Raw genomic sequence first — 24,773 nt, 5'->3', positions numbered from 1 at the left:
ATTTTACAGAAACATGTAACAAAACAAAACATGCATGAATACTGAGGCAGAAAATGGGGAGGTGTGGGGTGGAAGCACACGGGGATTCTTCTGGTTGCTTCCATCTTTGCAGCCAACTAGGTAGCAGGGACTTTGGCTGAGATTAATAATGGGCAAGTGTCTGGGATTGAGGCAAGGAGGAAGGTATGAAAGCCAAGCAGAGTGGGAGAATGAATAGATGACTGGGCAGCATTACTGACCACTTGAGACTTGCAGGCATGGCATTAAAGTAAAACCAGACAGGTGATGGGTTTTCTTTAGCCACATTCAGGTACCTGGAAATTGGCATCGATTAGAAAGCATCGGAGGTCATCAGAGGGGTCACGCTTAACGCACTCCTCAGGTGGACCCCAGAAACAGCCAAAGTGGACACAATCCCAGCTACTGGTTCTCCTAAGGGCGACCGAGACCCACAGGGATATGGTCATGGCAGATAGCTCTGGAGTTCAGTACCATGTCAGTGGGCACTACTCTGGAACTTGTGTCGCTGTGATGGAGTTGGACTCAGATGTAACTTCCCTACACATGCCTCTTCTGTCACTTTTATTGAACCTGTGGTTGGTGCTAGGGTTGGTGCATACTCAGGAGACCTGAATTTCTGGACTGTCCATGAGCCAGCTGAGCCCTGAGCCTCAGCAGAGTTGCGACTCCTACTCTCCGGTTTGTTGGACTTATGCAGATCAACTAACAGGGAGGTGAAGATGGTCAACCACCACACCAGGGAACTGAGAGTGCCTACAACTCCAAGCAGGAGAATTGCATACATCATCCATGTGTAATCTAAGCCCCCTTTCAATATAGAGGTGGAGTGGACATCACCATCCCAGGGTCCACAGAATGGAGGAATAAAATATGTATTAGAGAGAACTTACTGATATTCTACTATAAAACAATTGTGACTATTAATAGAAGAAATGGTATTATTGATGGGGAGAAAGTGGCCACAGTAGTTGCTGATGGCAGGGAGTGGGAAGAAGAGATGTGATGAGGGGGCATTTTCGGGACTTGGAGTTGTCCTAAAGGATATTGCAGGGTCATATGCTGGACATCATATATCCTGTCATAACCCACTGAATGTACTGGGGGAGAGTGTGAACTACAGGGTAAACTATTATCCACATGGTGCAGTAGTGCTCCAAAGTGTGTTCGCAGAGTGTGATGAGTGTGTCACAATGACGGGGGAGGTTGTTAGTGTGGGAGGAGTGGGATGGGGGGATGGGGGTATACGGGAACCCCTGTTTTTTTATAATGTAACCTTTTTTATGATGTATCTTCAAAAAAATACAATTTACAAAAATGATGAGGGTTTGGGGGTGGGGTGTGGGTTATATGGGAACCTCATGTTTTTTAATGTAGCGTTCTATATGATCTGTTAATTTAAAAAGTTAAAAAAAAAGCGTCGGACTGCATTAAGACTGTGGTTTAGCCAAGTGATTACAGTAAAGCAGGATGGGGACAAGGACAAGCATTAAACATTTGTCAGAAAATGATTAGGATGGAGCATGAAATGTAAGATAGACTGAAAGGAGATAAGGAAGGATATGCAGGACAGTGAAAAGGTGGGAGGGTCAATGGATTGTTGTTCCTGGTAGAAACAGTACTTGTTAGGGGTACTCATAAGGGGTGAAAAAAAAAGGTAGGAAGAGGTGGTGGTTAGGAAGTAAAATGGGTGGAAATTGAAATTCTAAAGGGACTGATTAGTAATGACAAGGTCTCAGGTATGACCATGGGAATAAGTGGCTAAGGGATAGGGAGGAGGACAGATAAGTGGAAAGGAAGAGGTCAAGCAACTGAGTGGTCAAGCTGTTGGAAAGATCCACCCAAACATTGAAGCTACCAAAAGTTAAGACAAGGGAGAAAAAGTATGCCTCTAAGAGATAACTAATTCTTAGAATTTGCTATGCTGGAACATGGAGGCCTTTTTCTGCAAAGTGCTACACTCACTCAATCCAGTTACTATTGACTGAATAACCAAAAGGGAAACAGAATTTTCTGGATTGACCCCATCTGGTTCCCCATGGTGAGATACCTTGACAAGGAAGAAACCAGAAAGAGAAAAGCCAAAGGAAAATAAAAAAAAAGGGGGGGGGGGGGGAGTTAAACTGAACTGCTGTTAAGATTGGAGTGTCCCAGAACCAAAATGTTTAAGGAAAACAGGGTACTGAGTGAGGGAATTTAATCAAATCATAGTAGCTGGGGAACATATTCTGCACACACACAAAAAACAGAACAGATCAAGATTCCTGGAGAAGAGACAGAAAAAATGAAGTTTTCTCCTGAAGGTGAAAGAATTATACAAAAAGTGCAATCTTAAAAATTATACCACATATCTAGGCCAAGAATCACATGAAGAAAAGCTGAGAAAGTTGATCACAAACACAGGCTATTCTAAAGGACCAGAATAAATTGATAATTACAGACCAATTCCTCCTATGAATATACACACAAAAATTGAATCCAACAGCACATTAAGAGAATTATACACCATGATCAACTGTTCCCAGTTATGCAAAGGGTGGTCCAACGTAAGAAAATCAATTAATGTGCTACACCACATTAACAAAGTGAAGGGAAAAACTATGTGCTTGTCTCCATTTATGCAGAAAAGGCATTTGACAAAATCCAACATATTTTCTTGATAAAAACACCTATAAAAAGAAGAGAAGGAAACTTCCTCAACATGATAAAGGGCATCTATGAAAAACCAACAGCTAACACATACTCAATGGTGAAAGACTGAAAGCTTTCCCTCTAAGATCTGGAACGAGGCAAGGATGTGAGTCAATATTTTACTGGAAGTTACTGGCACAGCAGTTAGGCAAGAAAAATAAGTCTTCTAGGACTCAATCCCTTCCCCTGGGGCCAGATCTTAACTAAATTTTCCAAATTCCAGACACTGGGACAATTGTCTAACAAGCTGCCCCCAAGCTATTCGGTCCATTCATAGATAGGTGCATTTGGAGGAATGTTTTCCATTTAGGAGGCCCTGGAAACTCAGTCTTTCAGCATGAAGCCTTGAGATCACAATGCCTTACAGAGAGCTGAGGAAGTTTCCAGAGGTGGAATGGAGTAAATACTAGCTAAACTAAAGGGCAAAGAGACCTGTGTAGAGATGGGTACTCTCACATCAATCATTGAGGAATTTAGGAAAAAAGTTAGATAAGAAGTTCTGGGGAAAAGAAAACACCAATTTGACTAGTGTCTGTTCTAAACTTTCAGACCTGCAAAAGCATACCCATGTTTCTGGGCTATTATAAAGATAATAACAATTTCTTAAGCTTTTGCCTATTGGTCTTATTTTAATAATGCTTCATTCATTTCTCAATATCCCTAAATACTTACCAGCCTGTGTGTCAAACATGCTTTAACCAACAAAGCTACTCTTAGTGTATCCCAGATAATAAAATGATATAATCTTTGACTTCATAATTCTAATTTTTGGTCATCCAGTTTCAGGGAAAATCCTAACATAGGAAAGGCTTTATGTAAAAAAATGTAAACTGCCTTACTTGTTATTTATAATAAAGAAAAAAATTAAAATAACCCAAACATCCAATTATAAGTGGACTATGATTTACTATGGTAAACCCATTAAAACACTGCTAGGAAAGTAGAAAGTAGTAGTAAAACAATGTTGATGTACCAGCATTATATTAGAGGCAAATTCCATGTTAAGTGAAGAAAGGATAATTATAAAGACAAAATCGTTTCAAGTACGTTTTTTAAAACCTATATATATAAGAAGAAAATAGAAGATATTGAAATGTTAAAGGGAACTGTCAAGTGGAAATTATAAGTCATTTTCCCATTTTCTAAATCTTCTTAAATAAAGATCTGTTTTATAAAGGAAAAATGGTTAAATTTAAGTTGCATTTACAAAATATTTGTTACTCAGTATCAAGTTTCATAGTCAATCTTTGGCCTGGATCCTCTCTGTATACTATACTATTATAAGGATTAAACTTGAATGTATCATGTCAAATAAAAACGGTTATGTTATTCTGAAAATGTAAATCACTATAAAGGAAATGACCTGACAGAACTGGGATTTTAAGTATCTTTCTTTCATTTAATTAACAGAACCTAATACTGTTCTTGGCACATATTGGGCATTTTTAAATCCTAAAATATGTGATATTTAAAATAAAAGTACAGAAGAAATACTGAATCAATTTATGTACTTTTTAGATTAAGTTCTCAACTGTTTGCTTATCTATATTCCTTTCAAAGGGATTTCATATTGTTTTTGAAAATATAAGAAGTTCTTGGGACATACTAATTGTATGTATAAGTAAATAAATTTTTACAGATGTGAAAAAAATCTGTTTACTTTAGAAAGAATAAGATGAAAAAAGGTGTATACTACAGTTTTAACTTCATTTTAATATCATGAAATACAAGTACAAAACATTGTACAAGTCTATTTTTTACTACATCAAGATGAAATAATACATTTTTTCTACCAGATTCTGTATCACCTAGTACTAGCCACTACCAATGGGATTTCTTACTAGTCCTATGAGGTATTAACATGAATAAAAAAACTCACAACTCCTTTCCACTGAAGATACATTTATTTTAATATTCCTATTAAGCTGCTTTGAAGAACTGTTAATACAAAATTAGCCAAGTGTTTTGAGTGAGTACTATTATTTCACACTCGCTGAGATCTCCCTTATATTGGCATTGCAAAGACACTGCACTTATTTGGGGTAAGAAAAAGTATAGCCTCAATAGCCCTCTTACTGATTTGGCAAATTAACATTTCCTGAAAAGTCCAGAATATTATAACAGATAATTATTGGTTACCTAGTCATTCATGAAACCCAATTTCTGTAAGACAAATTCACTCACAACAGAGGACCATAAAACCCCACGTGTACTAAAAAGAATGCAAATATTCAAATTGTCTTTTCTACCTCTAAACTGACTTAACCACATCAAGTGAGAGCAACATCAGCCAATTAAGAAAAGTGCCCAGCATTTGACTTTAATAGCATACCTCACAATTTTCAGCCGTTTCACCTAAAAGTTTTCTCATGGCAGGAAAAAAAATGACAAAGCAGCATTTAATTTGTTGGGAGATGTGAAAAAAATTTAACCTGCTTATTTCATTAAATATTTTAAACTAATTTTGTTTCTAAAAATAAATAAAATGGCATTCTTGCTGTTAAAAAAAATCAGATACATCAACCTGTAAGGATAAACTTTGGGTTATTTAAAATAACATATGTTTGCAAAACTGAACATTTTTTAATTGCAAGCATTATGCTTTGTTCTTGGTAGAATCATCTTTGTTTCTTCTTTTTACATCCCAATTATAAACCCTGGCCATATCTGTAGGAACTGTCAAAGAAAATGCAAATGTAATTCTAAAGATAACATATGCAATTACTAAGTATTCACTCACGTATTTAATCAAAGACATAGAAATTATAAACACAAAATACAGTAAGAATTGTGTTGTAAGCCATCTTGCAATATTATCAATTGCTAAGAAAATACTGGAACTAAATTTCACCAAACCAAATCAAGACTCCAAATCAACAATTGTTTAGCATATCCAGTCAATTATATTTAACAAATATCTGCTAGACACTGTCAAGAGTTTTAAAAACAAAGCGTTATCCATGAAATTTCAAAGATCACTCAACCCATATCCTGCCATGGAATATTTAAAATTAATACAATTTAATTATCAGTAATTTTATATATTACACTTTCTTTGGTTTTGCAGGACATTCATTCAATTTACTCAGACTAGGCATTATACAAAGCACTGAATAAAAGTTGGTCCTTTCCCTCCCAGAGATAATGATGTATTATCTCCCTGACAAGCATGCACATGTTCCTAACTTCTCTGGCATCATAAATAATGGCATTTCTCCAAGCAGGCATGACTCATCTTAGACAATTTCCTTTTCTTTCATTCCTATAGCTAGTAATCACTGGATCCTTTTTTATTTTTCTTACCTTTAAGACCTTTTCCTTTCCACAAGTGCCACCCCGCCTAGGCCCTAATGATCTCAAATATGGATAAAGGCATCTTGGCTCTTCTCTCTGCCTCTCATCTCTCCACATTACCTGTCAGATCCCTGCACTATGCCTCAGAGGCCTGTCATACCCCCTCCAATGAGTACTAAATACCATGCACTACATACTATGGAGAAGATAGAGACATAAAAATGAGCTTCTGCACTTGAAAAGCTCACGGTTTAGCATGGAGAACAAATAAAGGAATATGTGCAAAGCATTAAGTAAGCACAGAGGAACAAAATGAAAAATTTCAGAAATGTTCTGATATTTAAGCTAAAATATTAAGGATAAAAAGTACCCCAAAAAAATTAGAAGGGAAATCATTCCAGGAAGTAGGAACAAAGTGTGGAAATGCAAAGGGCATGACATGTTTGGGGGGTGAGGGGAATAAAGATTCGGGGTTATTTGGAATACAGGGTGTACTGTGGTAGTGCCAGGGCAGGAAAAGGTGAGTGGCATGAGATAAGGCTAGTTCAGCACAATTACCCTCTGTGCCATGCTAGGAGCTGGGACTCTATCTCATATGCAACAAGAACCATTGAAATATTTTGACCAGAGAAATAAAAATAAGATTTGTGATTGAGTAAATTTGGGGTAGTCTGATGGGAGAAAGAAGACTGGAAAAGTACTGAGTCCAGGTTATACAGGGCTAGAATAAGGGCAATGACAATGAACATAGAAGGCTTGGATATGAGATACATTTAGGAGGGAAATTTAACAAAACCCTCCTAAACTTACTTCAGTCTTGGGTGACAGAATGGGGCCAATGACTGACAGGAACCCAGAAAGAGAGACATTGAAGAGGAAAGGTTAAGAGCTCAGTTTCAGTATATCCTCCGCCCTCTATCTGCCTCTTCTCTCCACTAATCTAAATCCTACACTGCCTTTAAAAGCAAAAAGTGTTATCTACTAAACAAAGACTTCTTTGAACTCCACCTCATATCCATCTTTCCCTTAACTTTAAAGTGCTTTAGTGTTGCACACACTAACTTCCCTATAGTTTGCTACAAAAAATCATTATTTAGGGAAGTGGATATGGCTCAAGCAATTGGGCGCTTGCCTACCACATGGGAGGTCCCAGGTTTGATTCCCAACACCTCTTAAAGAACACAAGCAAGGCAGCAAGCTGATGTGACAGGCTGGTGCAGTGAGCTTATGCAATGAGATGACAATTAAGAGACACAACAAGGAAACACAATGAGAGACACTACAAGCAGGGAGTGGAGGTGGCTCAGGCCATTGGGCGCCTCCCTCCCACATGGGAGGTCCTGGGTTCAGTTCCTGGTATCTCCTAAAAAAGAAGACGAGCATACAATGAACAGACACAGAGAGCAGACAGCAAGTACAAACAGTGCGGCAAGGGAGAAATAAATTGATTTAATTTAATTTAAAAGTCATTATTTAGCTTTTAACATGTACAGTTCTAACAGAGCAAGAAGTTGCCACTATTTTTTGTGTATTGATTCCACTACCCACATGTGCCATACAGCTGCGCACACTTGATGATCAAAGGAGACTATTAACAAATGTTTGTGGAATGAAACTACTTTAAAAAGGTCTCTTGGGAAAACATTTGATAGAAAAACTTTCATTCACCAATTTGAATTTGCTGTTTCCACATCTTCACATTTCATATTCATTAATCTACCTGCAAACTTATTTGTGTATTGGTTCCAAATATATTATTTAGTACTCTTGTAAAATCTGCAACCTCACTTTAGCATAAGAACATTCTCATTAAGCAACAAAAGAATTTTTAAAAATCCTCTTTCCTATGTTTTGTTTTGTTTTTTCTTTTTATGAAAGGATACTGACTTCAGTGGTAGTAAACTGATCTCGAAGAAAGTCAAGGTCTTCCTCAAGAGAATCAAGATTCTTTGTGGCAGTTGATAAATTCTTTTCCAACAATGCCTGCGCTTCATCGATATCATATTCAAGCATTACATTAGCCTGAAGAAAGAAATGAAAATTACTAAACATTTACATAATGCTTTATAGGTTAGAGCAGGTGTTGGCAAGCTAAGGCACTCAAGCCAAATCTGGCCTGCTGCCTATTTCTGTAGTAATGTTTTACTGGCAGAGTCGGTGCTAAATACTCACTGTACAAATAACCTAGTCCATGATAATAAGACTGTATAAAAAATTCAAAGGATAAAAAATATTCCATGAAAAGTACATATTTCTCTAATCTCTGACACCCAATTACTTGTTCCTTATGATTTTTTTCTAGAATTTTTCTATGTGTTTTGCAAGCAATAGAATACATCATTCATATCAAAAAACATTCATCAGCAAATATCCTGTACCAAGTATTTCACCTTAGCTGATTTACTTCTCAAACATGCCTTCTTATTTATTTTAAAAAGTTGTAGCTTTACAGAAAAATCATGAAAATATAGCGTTTTCATATGCCCCCACCCCTATTATTAACTTTGCAATCGTTTCTTTCCAACTTCTCTACTTGATGATCTAATAGGCATCTCAAGATTGACATGCCCAAAACACAGATCCAAATCACTCCTCCAAATCTGACCCCTCTTCTTTCATTCTTCCCCAGCTCAGTAAATGATAGTCATCCACTCAGTAGCTCAAAACCTAGGAACCATCATCCTCGGTATCTCTTTCCCTCAGCATGTATTCAGTCAGCACATGGGGAAAATATGATTCCATAAATGAGATTGGGACAACAGGAAGCTCTCTGGTAAGAGATACCTCACACAAGGATGAATTCTAAATGCATCAGATACTTACATGAAAATAATGACAGGCCCCAGTCACTGAGCCGCCGCCGAGGACTCAGCAGCCTCCCCCTCGAGCCCCCTCGCTTCCCGACGCTCCGTCCCCCCTGCCCGCCTTCTCCCGCCGCCGCCTTCCGCAGGCCGTTTCCACCGAGGAAAAGGAATCGTATCGTATGTCCGCTATCCAGAACCTCCACTCTTTCGACCCCTTTGCTGATGCAAGTAAGGGTGATGACCTGCTTCCTGCTGGGACTGAGGATTATATCCATATAAGAATTCAACAGAGGAACGGCAGGAAGACCCTTACCACTGTCCAAGGGATCGCTGATGATTACGATAAAAAGAAACTAGTGAAGGCGTTTAAGAAGAAATTTGCCTGCAATGGTACTGTAATTGAGCATCCAGAATATGGAGAAGTGATTCAGCTACAGGGTGACCAGCGCAAGAACATATGCCAGTTCCTTGTGGAGATTGGACTGGCTAAGGACGACCAGCTGAAGGTTCATGGGTTTTAAGTGCTTGTGGCTCACTGAAGCTTAAGTGAGGATTTCCTTGCAATGAGTAGAAAATTTCCCTTCTGTCCCTTGTCACAAGTTTAAAAACCTCACAGCTTGTATAATGTAACCATTTGGGGTCCGCTTTTAACTTGGACTAGTGTAACTCCTTCATGCAATAAACTGAAAAGAGCCATGCTGTCTAGTCTTGAAGTCCCTCATTTAAACAGAGCTCAAGCAGTAGGCGCCTGGCAGTGTCCAGCCTGAAACAAAGCAATAACGTGATGTTTCAGCTACGCCCAGAGTCCCCAAGATCACGGACGCCTATGTTTGGCCAGAAGCTCTTTGGTCCTCCTCCTGCAAAATTCCCTGCCCTGAGAAAATGTCACCACCTGACCAGCCCTCCATGGAGCTGAGAAAAGTTGGGGTGAGGCAGCCGCAGCAGCAGTACCACAAGAGGGGAGCCTTTCGGTAACAAAAGAAAGAGCCCCTGGTGTCTCCAGGCTGACCAGGTGAGCAGTGCTAAGAGAGGCCACCTTCCCTCTAGTGAGGTGAAGCCACCAAGGTCTTTGTTCCTTTTGACCAGGCATAATAGCCTAGTTAAGATTGTCCAAACAGAGCCACCAGAATGTGAGGGCAACCTTCTATCAGAGTTAAACTTTTGACAAGGGAACAAAATTCAAACTGATGTATTGATCACGTAGCTAGCTGTAGAGCTTGCATTTTATTAGCAACAGCTGCCCAATGCCATGTGAAGTATCAAAACTGGTTTTTGGGTTTTTTCCCCCTTCAGTTTTAATGTTATTCAGACTGGGACACTGGATAAGGAAATATGACCCATCCATATGCTGTCTACAAGAGACACATCTTAGACCCAGAGACGCATGGAGATTGAAAGTGAAAGGCTGGAAAACAATCATACAAGCTAACAATAACCAAAAAAAGGCAGGAGTAGCTATATTAATATCAGACAAAATAGACTTTAAATGTGAAACAATTGTGAGAGACAAAGAAGGATACTACATTTTAGTCAAAGGGAAAATCTGTCAAGAAGATCGAACAATCATAAATATCTATGCCCCTAACAAGGGTGCCTCTAAATACGTCAGGCAAACGCTGGAAAAACTAAGTGAAAGAATAGATACATCTACAATTATAGTGGGGGATTTTAATACACCACTATCAATTCTGGACAGAACATCTCAAAAGAGAATCACCAAAGACACAAAACATCTGAATAGTATATTAGAGGAGCTCGATCTAATAGACATATATAGATCGCTACACCCAAACACAGCAGGATATACATTTTTCTCAAGCGCACATGGATCATTCTCCAAGATAGATCATATGCTAGGCCACAAAGAAAGGCTGAACGAATTCAGAAAGATTGAAATCATACAAAACATTATCTCTGACCACAGTGGAGTCAAGCTGGAGATTTGCAAGGGAAAGAAGCCCAGATTTCACACCACGATTTGGAAATTAAACAACACACTCTTAGAAAAACAGTGGGTCAAAGAGGAAATCTCAAAAGAAATCAATGACTACCTTGAAACAAATGATAATGATAACACAACATACCAAAATTTATGGGATGCAGCAAAAGCAGTACTGAGAGGGAAGTTTATAGCCATAAATTCATATATCAAAAAAGAAGAAAGAGCAAAAATTGAAGAACTAACTGCACATTTGAAGGAATTAGAAAAACAACAACAAAGTAACCCAACAGGAAGAAGAAGGAAGGAAATAACAAAGATAAGAGCAGAACTAAATGAAATAGAAAATAAGAAAGCACTTGAACAGATAAACAAGACCAAGAGCTGGTTTTTTGAGAAGATTAACAAAATTGACAAACCTTTAGCAACACTAACAAAGAAAAAAAGAGAGAAGATGCAAATTCACAAAATAAGAAATGAGAAAGGCGATATCACCACTGACCCCACAGAAATAAAGACTATCATAAGAGGATATTTTGAAAAACTATATTCCAACAAAAATGACAATCTAGAGGAAATGGACAAATTCCTAGAAACACATAAACAGCCCATATTGACAAAAGAAGAAATTGATGAGCTTAACAAACCAATCACAAGCAGAGAGATAGAATCAGTTATTAAAAATCTCCCAACTAAGAAGAGCCCAGGGCCAGATGGCTTCACAGGTGAATTCTATAAAACATTCCGGAAAGAACTGACACCAATCCTGCTGAAACTATTCCAAACCATCGAAACAGAAAGAACATTACCCAACTCCTTCTATGATGCCAACATTACCCTAGTACCAAAGCCAAACAAAGACATCACAAGAAAGGAAAATTACAGACCAATTTCTCTAATGAACCTAGACGCAAAAATACTTAACAAAATACTTGCTAATCGTATTCAACAACACATTAAACGAATTATACACCACGACCAAGTGGGATTCATCCCAGGTATGCAAGGATGGTTCAACATAAGAAAATCAATCAACGTAATACACCATATAAACAGATTGAAGGAAAAAAATCACATGATTATATCTATTGATGCAGAAAAAGCATTTGACAAAATACAGCACCCTTTCTTGATAAAAACACTCCAAATGATTGGAATACAAGGAAATTTTTTGAACATGATAAAGAGTATATATGAAAAACCTAAAGCCAATATTATTTACAATGGAGAAATCCTAGACTCCTTCCCTCTAAACTCAGGAACAAGACAAGGATGCCCACTGTCGCCGCTCCTATTTAACATTGTCTTAGAAGTACTTGCTCGAGCACTGAGGCAAGAACCAGAAATAAAAGGCATTCAAATTGGAAAGGAAGAAGTCAAAATTTCATTATTTGCAGATGACATGATCCTATACATAGAAAACCCTGAGAGATCTACAACGAAGATTCTAGAACTCATAAATGAGTTTAGTAAAGTCGCAGGTTATAAGATCAATGCGCAAAAATCAGTAGCATTTCTGTACACCAATAATGAGCAAGATCAGGAGGAAATCAAGAAACAAATACCATTCACAATAGTAAATAAAAAAATCAAATACTTAGGAATAAATTTAACTAAAGAGGTAAAGAACTTATACACTGAGAACTATACAAGATTGTTCAAGGAAATCAAAGAAGACCTAAATAAATGGAAGACTATTCCTTGTTCATGGATAGGAAGACTGAACATTATTAAGATGTCTATCCTACCAAAATTGATCTACACATTCAATGCAATCCCAATAAAAATCAATGCAGCCTTCTTTAAGGAACTAGAAAAACTAACTATGAAATTTATTTGGAAAGGAAAGAGACCCCGAATAGCCAAAGACATACTGAAAAAGAAAAACGAAATTGGAGGAATCACACTCCCTGACTTCAAAACATACTATAAAGCTACGGTGGTGAAAACAGCATGGTATTGGCATAAGGAGAGACATATAGACCAATGGAATCGAATTGAAAGCTCTGATATAGAACCTCACATATACAACCACATAATATTCGATAAAGCCACCAAACCCTCTCAACTGGGAGAGAGTGGCCTATTCAACAAATGGTGTCTGGAGAACTGGATAGCCATATGTAGAAGAATGAAAGAGGATTACCATCTCACACCTTATACAAAGATCAACTCAAGATGGATCAAAGACCTAAATATAAGAGCCAAGACCATAAAAACCTTAGAAAGCAGTGTAGGGAAACATCTACAGGACCTTGTAATAGGTAATGGATTTATGAATATCTCACCAAAAGCACGAGCAGCAAAAGAACTAATAGATAAATGGGACTTCCTCAAAATTAAAGCCTTCTGCACCTCAAAGGAGTTTGTCAAGAAAGTAAAAAGGGAGCCCACACAGTGGGAGAAAATATTTGGCAATCATATATCTGATAAGAAACTTATAACTTGCATATATAAAGAACTCCTACATCTTGAAAATAAAAAGATAAACAATCCATTTAAAAAATGGGAAAAAGACTTAAACAGACACTTCTCCGAAGAAGAAATACAAATGGCAAGAAAGCACATGAAAAAATGCTCCAAATCTCTAGCTATCAGGGAAATGCAAATCAAAACCACAATGAGATACCATCTTACACCCATAAGATTGGCAGCTATGAAAAAAACAGAAGAATACAAGTGCTGGAGAGGATGTGAAGGAAGGGGAACACTCATCCACTGCTGGTGGGAATGCAGAAGGATCCAACCATTCTGGAGAACAGTATGGCGGTTTCTCAAACAACTAGCCATAGATTTGCCATATGACCCAGCAATACCACTGCTGGGAATATACCCAGCAGAACTGAAAACAAGAACACAAACCAATATATGTACACCAATGTTCATAGCAGCATTGTTCACTATTGCCAAAAGTTGGAATCAACCCAAATGCCCATCAACAGACGAGTGGATCAATAAAATGTGGTATATACACACAATGGAATACTACTCGGCTGTAAGAACAAACACACTACAAACACATGTGATAACATGGATGAATCTTGAGAACCTTATGTTGAGTGAAGCAACCCAGACATTGAAGGACAAATACTACATGACCTCAATGATATGAAATAAACAAGCTGCCCTAGATAGCAAGAGACTGAACGATAGGCTTGCAGGAAATCGGAGGGTGGAGGAAGGATATGAGCCGATGTCTGCAGGGGTGGAATTTAAGACGAGATGGTGGTAAGTATGAACACAAAGAAGAGATAAAAGGGGGGCAAGGGGTTGCCTTTGCTTGGGGCTTTGCGGGTTTGAGGGTGGCTGGGGAGGGACGGGTGGGTAACGTTGCCCAAAAGTGGGGGGAGGGAGGGGTAGCATACGAACCAGGAGAGGGTCAGGTGTTGGTGGAGAGTAAAATGCCGAGAAAATCATATCAAAATATAATAAAGAGGGTTACCTGTTTAGAATGCTCGGAGGGGAGGGTCTGGTGCAGGACGGGCTCCTGGGGAATGTCTAAATGCTCATTCTGCCAGAGTGGGTGACACCATGGGGTAGAAACCCAAGTAGTGAGAGTGGGGGTGGACCCACATCCTGGGGAGGACTAATGCCATCCAATAGAGGGAACTGTATCCCTCGAGAGAAAGGGTGGATCCCAGGGCATTGGGGCAGTTGAGCAAGTTAGGCCCTGAACACTATTCCATCTATCTCTGGAAGTGGCTCCTCAGGAAACGGAGGTTGGCTATCACTGAGGGCACTAAGGTGGAAGGGAAAATGGACGTTAAATGTGTGGAACCAAAGTAAATGGGGGTAAGAGAGGAGTTTCTTGAGAGTACACAAGGATGGATATAAAACATGTAATATTACACCATAACATATAGGAGATGACAGACTGATAATGTAAACCATAATGTAAAACATAGGATAACTAAAAATGTAAAGAACTGTGTATCCTAAAGTATGCACCATAATGTAAATACAGATGTCACCTTGTTAGAAAGCTAATGTCTCAGACTCTGTACATCACTTTAAGTAAATATGATATAAATAGGGCGTAAGAGTATCACTGTGGAAGGGAAAAGGTTTTCTGGTGGATGTGTGGGAGTGCTGTATATTATATATATACATTGCTGTGGTCTAGGACTCCTGTGAAGAAAAGCTGAATAATTAGGGGGGGGGGGGGAAATAGGATGTGGAATTTTTTCAAGTCAACATTCTTTATCTAAGTTCTTTATCTAACTTTATCCAAGTTCTTTATCTATCCTTTAAACTCATCGCTATATGCCATTCCCTAGTAAGGGACCATGACATTATATTGGGCTTCAAATTTCGGGGAGTTCTGGATCACAGAGTGTTTCAACAATGGCAATGGAGGGATACTGGTATGGGATACCAATGACAGATGATATATGACTGACAGGGAGCTGTACAGAACATATGTCCAGGGTGCATGGTAATGTTTGGATATACTCATAGTGGCAACAATTAAAAACCACAGTAGGGGGGGTACTGGGTTCCCGGCCAGTGGTGCTCTGTCGTGGTCCCTAGGGGAGCAGCGACAGTCTCCCAGGTACAGTGGTGGGGACCGGGAGGGAGTGAGGGTTCAACAGTGAGCCCCTGATACTAATGACTATGCTTGTGAGCTGATAAACCCAAAATAATAACAAGGCCTAGAGCAACTTTGTGCCTGGGAATTCCCTTCTGTCAGCCTTCATGTTACTCAAATGTGGCCAGTCTCGAAGCCAAACTCAGCATGTAAATGCAATGCCTTCCCCCCAGCGTGGGACATGACACCCGGGGATGAGCCTCCCTGGCAACGAGGGACCACTATCAACTACCAACTGATGATGCAACTGGAAAATGACCTTATATGGAAGGTTCAATGCGGATCAGCAGAATATCCATGTCTACATAAAATACCATGACTTTAAAATGCTGTTTGACCTAAAGTAAGGGGGAAATGGAAAGGAGAAATGAGTTTATATGGCTACGAGTTTCTAAAAAAGAGTCTGGAGGCTGGCAGAAGGTTTGCCCTCATGCACAACTGAGCAGAGTCAGAGAGACAGATAAAGCAGATACAACCCCCAGATATTGGTTCCTTTGAGGGCTAAAGAGACCCATGGGAGTTATGGTCATGGCCGATGGGGTTAACTACCAGGGCAGATGGCCCCTCTTTGGAAATGGTGTTTATGTGTGATGAATCTGGACTCAGATGGGATCTCCCTTCATAAGACTTTCATGCTAATGTGCTGGAGGTGCAGTTAATGTTGGGGTTTAAGATATATTTAGGGGATTTGAATCTCTGGACTGACAATGTGATAGCCAGATCCTGAGCCTCAACAGACTCCAGCACCTACAATCTGATTTATTGGACTTACCACACTCAGCTAAGATGGAGGTGAAGAAGGACAACCACCACACCATGGAGCCTAGAGTGATTACAACTGAAAATGGGAGGATGGCATCCAGCATCCAGGTGGAATCTGAGCCTCCTCTTGACATAAAGGTGCAATGGACACAACCAATCCAGTGTCCACATAGAAGAGGTGGCATTGGATTGGGAAAAGTGGACATAATGGACAAAGGGTATGGGGAAAGGCAGGAAGAGATGAGAGGTGGAGGCGTCTTAGGGACATGGAGCTGCCCTGGATGGTGCTTCAGAGGTAATCACCGGACATTGTAAATCCTCACAGGGCCTACATGATGGAATAGAGGAGAGTATGGGCCATGATGTGAACCAATGTATATGAGGTGCAGAGGTGCCCAAAGATGTACTTACCAAATCCAATGGATGTGTCATGATGATGGGAACGAGTGTTGTTGGGGGGGGGGGAGAGGGGGGGTGGGGGGGTGGGGTTGAATGGGACCTCACATATATATTTTTAATGTAATATTATTACAAATTCAATAAAAAATAAAAAAATTTAAAAAAAAAAAAAAAAAAAAAAAAAAAAAAAAAAAAAGAAAATAATGACACCATAAAAGCACTGGGCCAAATCACAGATAAATTATTTTGTCACCCTAAAATAAAGATGGCTTTTCTAAGACATAAAATCAAAGACAATGAATATGGCAAAAGAATTTATAACTCATATCATGGGGCAAAAGACTAATTTTCCCTAATACACAGAGCTCCACAAACCTTTAAGACCATAATCCAACAGAAAAATTGGCAAAGAATATGAGCTGAGTTCACTGAAAAGGAAATATAAATAGTTCACAATTATGAAAAGACACTCAGCTTCATCACATAATACAAGAAATACAAACTGAAAATCTGTGAAACATTTTTGAATATTTGAAAAACTGAAAAACATTTTTCACCTTCAGTTTGACATAGATTAATAAGTTTAAAATATCATGGGGGAGCAGATGTGGCTCAAGCAGGTCCCTGGGTTCGGTGCCCTGGTGCCTCCTTAAAAAAAAAAACAGAACAAGCAAACAAGCAAAAAAAAAAAACAATTCAGGGGAGCCAATGTGGCTCAGTGGTTGAGCACCAACTTATCACATAAGAGGTCCCAGGTTCAATCCCCAGCCCCAGCACCTCAAAAAACAAAAGAAAATAAAGCAAAAAAAAGAACTCCACACATCATGGTATCATGAGTATGAAAGTTTAGGCTTTGATATGTTGCTGGGAGGATGGAAAACTGAAGGGCAATTTGTCAATATAATTGAGAATTAATTCTTTGACCTGGTTGTTCCACTTCTCCTGCAGATACACTTTTACATAAAATCACACATGTACTCGAAGCACTGTTGCACTGTAACAGCAAAACAAAGAATCTAATTATCTATTAATGGGGCACTGGTTGAGTGCATTATGGCACATCCACACAACGTGTTATTATGGAGGCATGAAAAATAAAAATGAGATGCTCTCCTCGGACTGAAATGCAAAGATCTTCAATACACACTGTGACATGAAAAAAGGAAAGGGCAGAACAGCATGCACAATATGTCACCATTTGGGTAAAACGGGCTAAAGTGATATATTTATATTTATGTATAATAAAATTTTTCTAGAAGGACACCAAATAATGAACTATTAATACATAAGGAAAGGGTAAACTGGGCTAATTATAGGAGGTGGACTTTTCACAATATACCTTTTTGTACCTTTTAAATTACAAACCATATAAATATATTACCTTGTCCAAAATGTGTATTAAGAAGACAAAAAAGTATGATAGATGAGCCGCTGTGCCCAAAATACAAAACAAAAAAAGCTTATTTAAAAATGGTTTATCCAATGATGTGGGGGCATTTTCAGGACTTGGAGTTGTCCTGGGTGGTACTCCAGGGACAGATGCTGGACATTCTATGTCCTGCCGTGGTCCACTGGGTGGACTGGGGGAGGGTGTAACTACAATGTAAACCATTATCCATGTGGTGCAGCAGTGCTCCAAAATGTATTTACCAAGTGCAGTGAACGTGTCATGATGTGAAAGAGGTTGTTGATGTGGGAGGAGTGGGGTGAGGGGGGTGGGGGGTATATGGGGACCTCTTATATTTTTTGAATGCAACATTAAAAAAATAGAGAAAAAAAGTGGTTTATCCAACCACATATATACCATTATGCAACCATTCAAAGAGATATATATGGAGGGGGGAAAAAGGAAATCAGATCCTGACACTTCCATCTAAAACCTTTCTGTAGCTTCCTGTTTGTATTTACTATAAAATCCCAACTCCTTACCCTGCTAACATTGCCTATAGCCTTAGCCTAACATCTATCACTTTTGTACTTCATCATAGTTGCAAAGTTACACTGGCCTGACCTCCTCCTGTTCCTTCAAGTTTGTTCCTGTTTTGGGGTCTCTGTTGCACCCTGCCATGGAAAAACCTCCCCCAACACAGTTGTATAGGAAGCTCTTCTGATCATGTGGGGTTCAGTTCACTGGCACCTCCTCAGAGCAGCCTTTCCTTAGCACATAATCTAAAAGTAACAACACTCGTCACTCGCTATCATCACATGTCATTTTTCTTCATGATTTCAGACAATATGAGTTAATTCTGTTTAATACTTTATTATAAATCCCATAAGATCGGGGATGCTGCTTATCTGTTTTAATAATCAAGCCCCAGTCTCTGGCACAAAAGAGGCATATACATATATAGATTTTTAAAAAATATTAGGTGTTGTGGTAGATTGAATGATGAAGCCCCTGCAAAGGAAATTTTCTTAAATCTTAATCCACATTCCTATGGGTATGAACCCATCGTAAACATTACCTTTTCAAGATGTTATGTTTAATTCAGGTATGGCCCAAATCAATCAGGGTGGGTCTTAATCTATATTACTGGATACCTTATAAAGAGAAGAAACTGGAAGCCAGAAGTCAGAGAAGACCACAGGGAGAAGCCGCAAGTCAGCAGAAACCAAAAGAACAAACAAAAGGAGGAAGAGATCACCATGTGGCAGGAAGCAGAGATGCCAAGTCAAGGAACATGAAGAAGCACAATGTACTCCAATCCAAATAAATCCAACTAGACCTACTCTGAGACACACACTCATCAGAAGGTCAAACACCAAATATGAGAGAATTCTGAAAGTGGAAAAGAAAAACGATTCATCACATACAAGGGATACCCAAAAAGATAAAGTGCTGATTTCTCATCAGAAACCAAGGAGGCAAGTAGGTAGTGGTATGATATATTTAAGGCACTGCAAAAGAAAAACTGCCAGCCGAGAATTATCTGGCAAAACCGTCTTTCAAGTGTCCATCAACCAATGAATGAATAATTAAAATGTGGCATATACATACAATGTCATATAATTCACCTGTAAAAAGGAAGTCCGGATGCACATGACAAGGCCCTCATAGACAATGAAAACATAAGAGAAAGTCATCCCCACAAAAAGATCAAAATTATATCCTACTTCAGAAAAAGATAGAAACAATAAGAAATGATACCAGATAGGAAAGAACAAGCAAGCATAAGTCAGATATGAAGTGACAGAACTAAGGAAAGAATCAGAAATAAAAGAAAAGTTTACTTTGGAAATAATGACTAAACTAGAAGGAATGCAGAGACAAATGATTATAACAGATAGTCACTTAAACAGAAAACAAAGAAGAAATAAATGAAAATAAAAATGGGTTAAAGAGCAGGTGATCAACATTGTACAGAGGCACAGAAAAATAAATATAATAGGCACATTTCTGGGAAGATGGCGTCAGAGTAGGTAGGCAGGGCTCAACTCTCCCACAAAAACAATGGAAGAAGGGCAAAAAGCTGTCCAGGGGAGCTGCTTTGGGGATCTGCAGACCAGGAGAGTGCTGCACATCCCCCAGGAGAGCAACAGAGGAAGAAGCCAAAATAAAACTGTGAGTTACTCACCCCCCACGGCACGGAATAGCATTCATGCCCCACTCTTCAGCAAAAAGCCTCCATAAGGCCTGTGGCTCACTGCAGCCAACTGAGAGGGGAACAGACATCTTCTTCCCTGGGAAGATGGAAAGTGTAGCAGAGGGTGGGAAGTAGTTTCTCTTCAGTGAATTTGGCCAGCAGAGCCCTCCTTGAAATTCCGCTCTGGCCAGACCAGACTTATGGAGGTTGAAAGAGACACCTACATGGAAAGAGTCGCTGATGAGCACCATCTGCTGGATGGCCAGGAAACTGCAAGGAGAAAACCACTTTCAGAGGTCTCTCATCCCAGCCCTTTGGAGCAGAGCTGCAACCCATTAGTTAGTTCTTGGCCCTTTGCTGATAAGTTAATCTGGGCAATTTTAAAGACTTAGGATAAGTTGAACCAAAAGTTAAAATAGAGCAGTGAAACAGAACCACTAGGCAAGAGAGAGAAACTGACCATCAGAATAAATTCACCAACATATTCAGATGCCTAGACCTCAGAAAAAAATTACAAACCATACTAAGAATCAGGAAGAGATGGCTCAGCCAAAGGAACAAAACTAAATGTAATAGACATTTCTAAAGTAGAAAATCAAAGAAAGGAACTAGAAAAAATTCTAAACATTACATTTCAACAAAATGTTCCTGAAATGTTACACATGCACACATACACATGTATAAATACACACACATGCATGGAACTACACAATCAAAAGGTAAACTGCATATCTGAGAAAACTGACCCAGAAGTCCTTTGAGCATTCAGGCACAAAAAAAAAGTCACTTAAAAAAGAGAGAAAATCAATTTGTCATCAAATCTTCTGATAAAGCATTGCTTTGTGGAAAAGAAAATGGATAACGTGTAAAATGTGATTTAAGATTTTATATCCAGCAAAACCAAAGACCACAGACAAGCTCTCAGAAACATGCAAGAATTCATGGAATATTTCTCCCCTAAATTATGAAAGAAACTACTAGAGAATGAGCTTCACACAACCAAAATGGCAAGGGTGACATCAACATGAAGATGATGATGAGAATTCAAAACATATTTACATAAAGAATAAAGACAGTGTGGACACAACACTATAAAGAATAGGGATCTATATACAAAAAAATATTTGTGGTGTGTTGGGTGTTGTTATTCTAAGTATGTTTTGTGAATGATAAAGGATAAAACAATTGAGTAATGTTATCTAGTATAATTCTATCATCACTGGTAGTTCTGAGAACCAGATTTCTTGGTACAGAAGAAAGGAGATATACATATAAACAGCAAAAAACTGTTGTTCTGAATACGAGTTGACTTAGAAGTACTGGTATGAATTCATAAGGTATTGTGCACACACACACCTAGCTAGGGAACTGAAAAGGCCCAGAAACAATTCCCAACCCAATAGAATAAGCATCCTTACTTCTAGGATTTCAGACTGTGCTTCTGAAATACCATTTCCCAATCAAAAAATCCAGGACTCCTTAGAGAAATGTCTGATGCCAAATAAGGGGCAAGAAGTGTACAAACAAGAGGAGCCTAGAATATCTTCTCCTATCTGATAGCAAAAAAAGCTCTCAAAGAATACTGGTGCTGCATCAAAAGGACTTGGGTCAATCTGAAGAGGCTCCCACTGGCCAAAGATAAATTAATTTGGGCATCAATAACTGCAGCATATGAATATGTTTTCTTCTACTACTTTGCAGTAAAACCAAAAAAAATCCTACTTGGTCTCCTTTGAAGGCTGTGAGGAACCAACTATTTATATGGTAAATAAAGAGAAAAGAATCAGTATTTATCCTGCTTTTCCTATATAAACTACACCGTTGGACAAATCAATAATATCTTTTACAGCATTATTCCAGAAAATAAGTGAATAAGAAATAATAGAATTGGAATATCATGATTCTACAATACCTAATGAATTAATGGGTCTAGGCACTGAGTATCTGTGGCTGCTAACATCACAAAGAGAGACAACCAAACATTATTTGCATCTTGATTAAAAAGATACAATAACCACTTAAGAAATAGCCATGCAGAAAAACAAAAATAAACAAAAACCAATACCTGAATCTGACTAAGCTTCTAGATACAACTACCAAATTACAGGAAAAACAAAGCTCAAAGCAACATATTAAAACACACCATGAGGATGCAATCAGCAACACCCAGACTATGGGAGACACTATAGGACAAATAATTAAAATTCTTTAACATATAAATTTCTGGGAAGAGAAAATAAACAGATACATTTTTTTAAATGGTAAAAATAAGCATTCAGGGATGAACACTTGGGTAGTAAAACTATGAGAAAAAGCAAGGAAGTAATTCCCATGAAAGGCAGCATAGTGATTACTCTGGTGGGAAGGAGGGAACAAGAACTGGGAAGGGGTATGGGGATTGCATCTGGGACAGTAGCAAGTCTTCTAATTTGCATGGTGATTTAAAGGGTCTGCAAGTGCTCTCCTTTCCCTGGATCATCCTTAATTGCCTGCTTGTGGACAACAAGCTTCAGCCCCTGGGTTCCAGCTGCTCATGATTATCTCTTGCTGACTGCCTGCCCTGGGGACTAAAGAAGACTTGCCTCAGCCAGCCCCACACCACATATGTGTAAGTCAACTCCCCATAATAAATTGACACCTAATATAGAATACATCATAATAAATACATCTGTGCCTCTGTACACAAATGTATATGTAGGATATCTTTATCCTGATTGTGTTCTGCAAATATCTGGGAAAGTGCATTTCAAGCAAAAGAAAGAGCCAGAATAAAGGCTCTGAGGCAGAGCTATTCCTAGCATGTTCTAGGTCCACCAGAAGTCTTGAATAGTCAAGTAAGGAAGAGAGGAGTTGGGAGACTAGGTCAGAGAACTAAAGGGGTATCAGACTGTTTTAAGCTTCAGCGGCCATTAAAAAAACTGGAGCTTTTCCTAACAATGAAATGAGAAGCCCCTTGAGGGTTTGGGGCACAAGATTAGTGCTGCCTATTATGCTGGAAAGGTTACAGCAGGGCAAGGGCAAAAGCAGGAAAACTAGTTAGTCCTCGTGAGAGAGGGTGGCTTTGACCAGGATGGTAGTGGCCAAGGAATGAGAACATGACATATTGGAAACAAAGGAAATCCAACACATGTATTTATTATTCCCAAAGATAATAAAAGAAATAGAAAAATATATTCAAAGATACAGCAGAAATCATCTTTCCTGAAATACTTCAATTTGTGAATCAAAAGGTCACACCACTTCTAAAAAATTGATATAGAAAATCAATCAACACTGAAATGCATTTAAGTATAGCTTTGATACTTTAAAGGATTAAAAACAGGATTAGTGATGAATACTGAATCCTTTTTCAATACAGAACTAAGAGTAAACTACTGTGGGAATTATAGTTGTGGAATAAAATGTAAAAGCTGTACAAACTCTGATAATACAACTACAAAAAATGAGGAGGTGGAACTATGGGATACTGAAACAAGTTTCCATGGGCTAATCTGCTCATCTTTCATAGTTTACCCAAAGGCCCCATAAAATTTTCCGTAAAACAGCTGACTTGGAAGGTTAAAAAAAAAAAGTCTGGTTTCCATATGGTTCAGCTTGAAAGAAGACTAAAAACACTAGAGCTCTACTCTGGAGTGATCCTAGAGGATCCTACAGTAGCAAGGGGAAATGAGGAGAGCGGTGAACAGTATACTTGGCTTACTACTTTGTATGGAAACCCTGCTGCCTCAATTAACAAGATTTAGGGACAGCTAACTGGATAGTTATGAATAGCTTGGCTGGTTGGCCAGGGAACTGAGAGGAGCAAGATAGGAAAGTCAAAGACAAGAAGGTCTGTGAAATAGTCTAAAATTGCAATATATGGTTTTAAAAAATGGACTCTAACGTCAAGCTTTTTCCTCCCATTAACTTTAGGGCTCTTTCTAGAACTAATGAATTCTTATGGGAAAGAAACATTTATATGAAGTTCAGCAATATATTCTATTTTGCTTCCCTTTTCCTTCTGTTACATTCAAGAAATAAGACAATAGCTGGAGCGGGGAGTAAAGTTTTGGGTCAGCTTGGTTTTGATTGGGAGAGACTTGAACATGTTTTTGCAGTGATCTTCATCACACTCCTAATTCCAGTCAGTTTCCAGTATGAACCATTTGAACTCTGCCCCTTCATTCCTTCTACAATCAAAGGGAGATGAGTACTTTATACATATTGAAAAATACTGTTTTGCTGGGAAAACACACTGGTGTACAAATATTATTAGCTAAGGAAGCTATGGCTATTACCTTTACTTACCCCCAACCACAGACACACTTTATCAGTAGGAGGCACCGAAGCTTTGCAGTATAAGTTATCTGCCAGTAAGAACCTGGTCTCCAATGAACCGGTGGATTCCTTTAAAAAGATTACAGTACCATAAACAGGCCCGTTTGACATGAAGATCATCAAGGAGAGATCTCAGAGCTGAACATAAAACATTTAAAATATTATCATCATGCAGACTAAGTGTAGTGGTAAAAGAAATGAAGGCCAGATGGGTATGGATTCTGTCTTGGCAACTTACTATGTAAACTTGGTAAATAATTTAACCTTTATGTGTCTCAGACTCCTCATCTGTAAAACAAGGGTAATAACAAGCTCCTACACCTCTGAGGGTTGTGGCAAGCACTAAATGAGTCACACATACACTTAAAAAGCCCATG

The 24,773-nt window shown here is 38.7% G+C and overlaps 2 protein-coding genes across 2 annotated transcripts in view; one reads left to right on the top strand and one right to left on the bottom strand.

Moving 5' to 3' along the window:
* Positions 1-4,402: 4,402 nt before the first annotated feature.
* VBP1 (VHL binding protein 1) overlaps positions 4,403-24,773 on the bottom strand; it is a 34,643-nt gene continuing 14,272 nt past the window's right edge. Inside the window, exons 4-6 of the mRNA XM_058290987.2 lie at positions 24,367-24,465; positions 7,887-8,025; positions 4,403-5,376 (exon numbers count right to left, since the gene is read on the bottom strand). Of these exons, the coding sequence (XP_058146970.1) occupies positions 5,306-5,376; positions 7,887-8,025; positions 24,367-24,465 (309 nt within the window). The 3' untranslated portion in view covers positions 4,403-5,305. The remainder of the gene's footprint in view (positions 5,377-7,886; positions 8,026-24,366; positions 24,466-24,773) is intronic.
* On the top strand, positions 8,848-9,506 carry LOC101426284 (eukaryotic translation initiation factor 1). Its single transcript, XM_012522471.3, has one exon. It carries the CDS (start codon positions 8,987-8,989, stop codon positions 9,326-9,328), a length of 342 nt encoding a protein of 113 aa, XP_012377925.1. The 5' UTR covers positions 8,848-8,986; the 3' UTR covers positions 9,329-9,506.

This window comes from Dasypus novemcinctus, chromosome X (assembly GCF_030445035.2).
Source record: "Dasypus novemcinctus isolate mDasNov1 chromosome X, mDasNov1.1.hap2, whole genome shotgun sequence".
Lineage (NCBI taxonomy): Eukaryota > Metazoa > Chordata > Mammalia > Cingulata > Dasypodidae > Dasypus > Dasypus novemcinctus.
The sequence above is the reverse complement of the archived record's forward strand: the minus strand, read 5'-3'. Positions and strand labels throughout refer to the sequence as shown.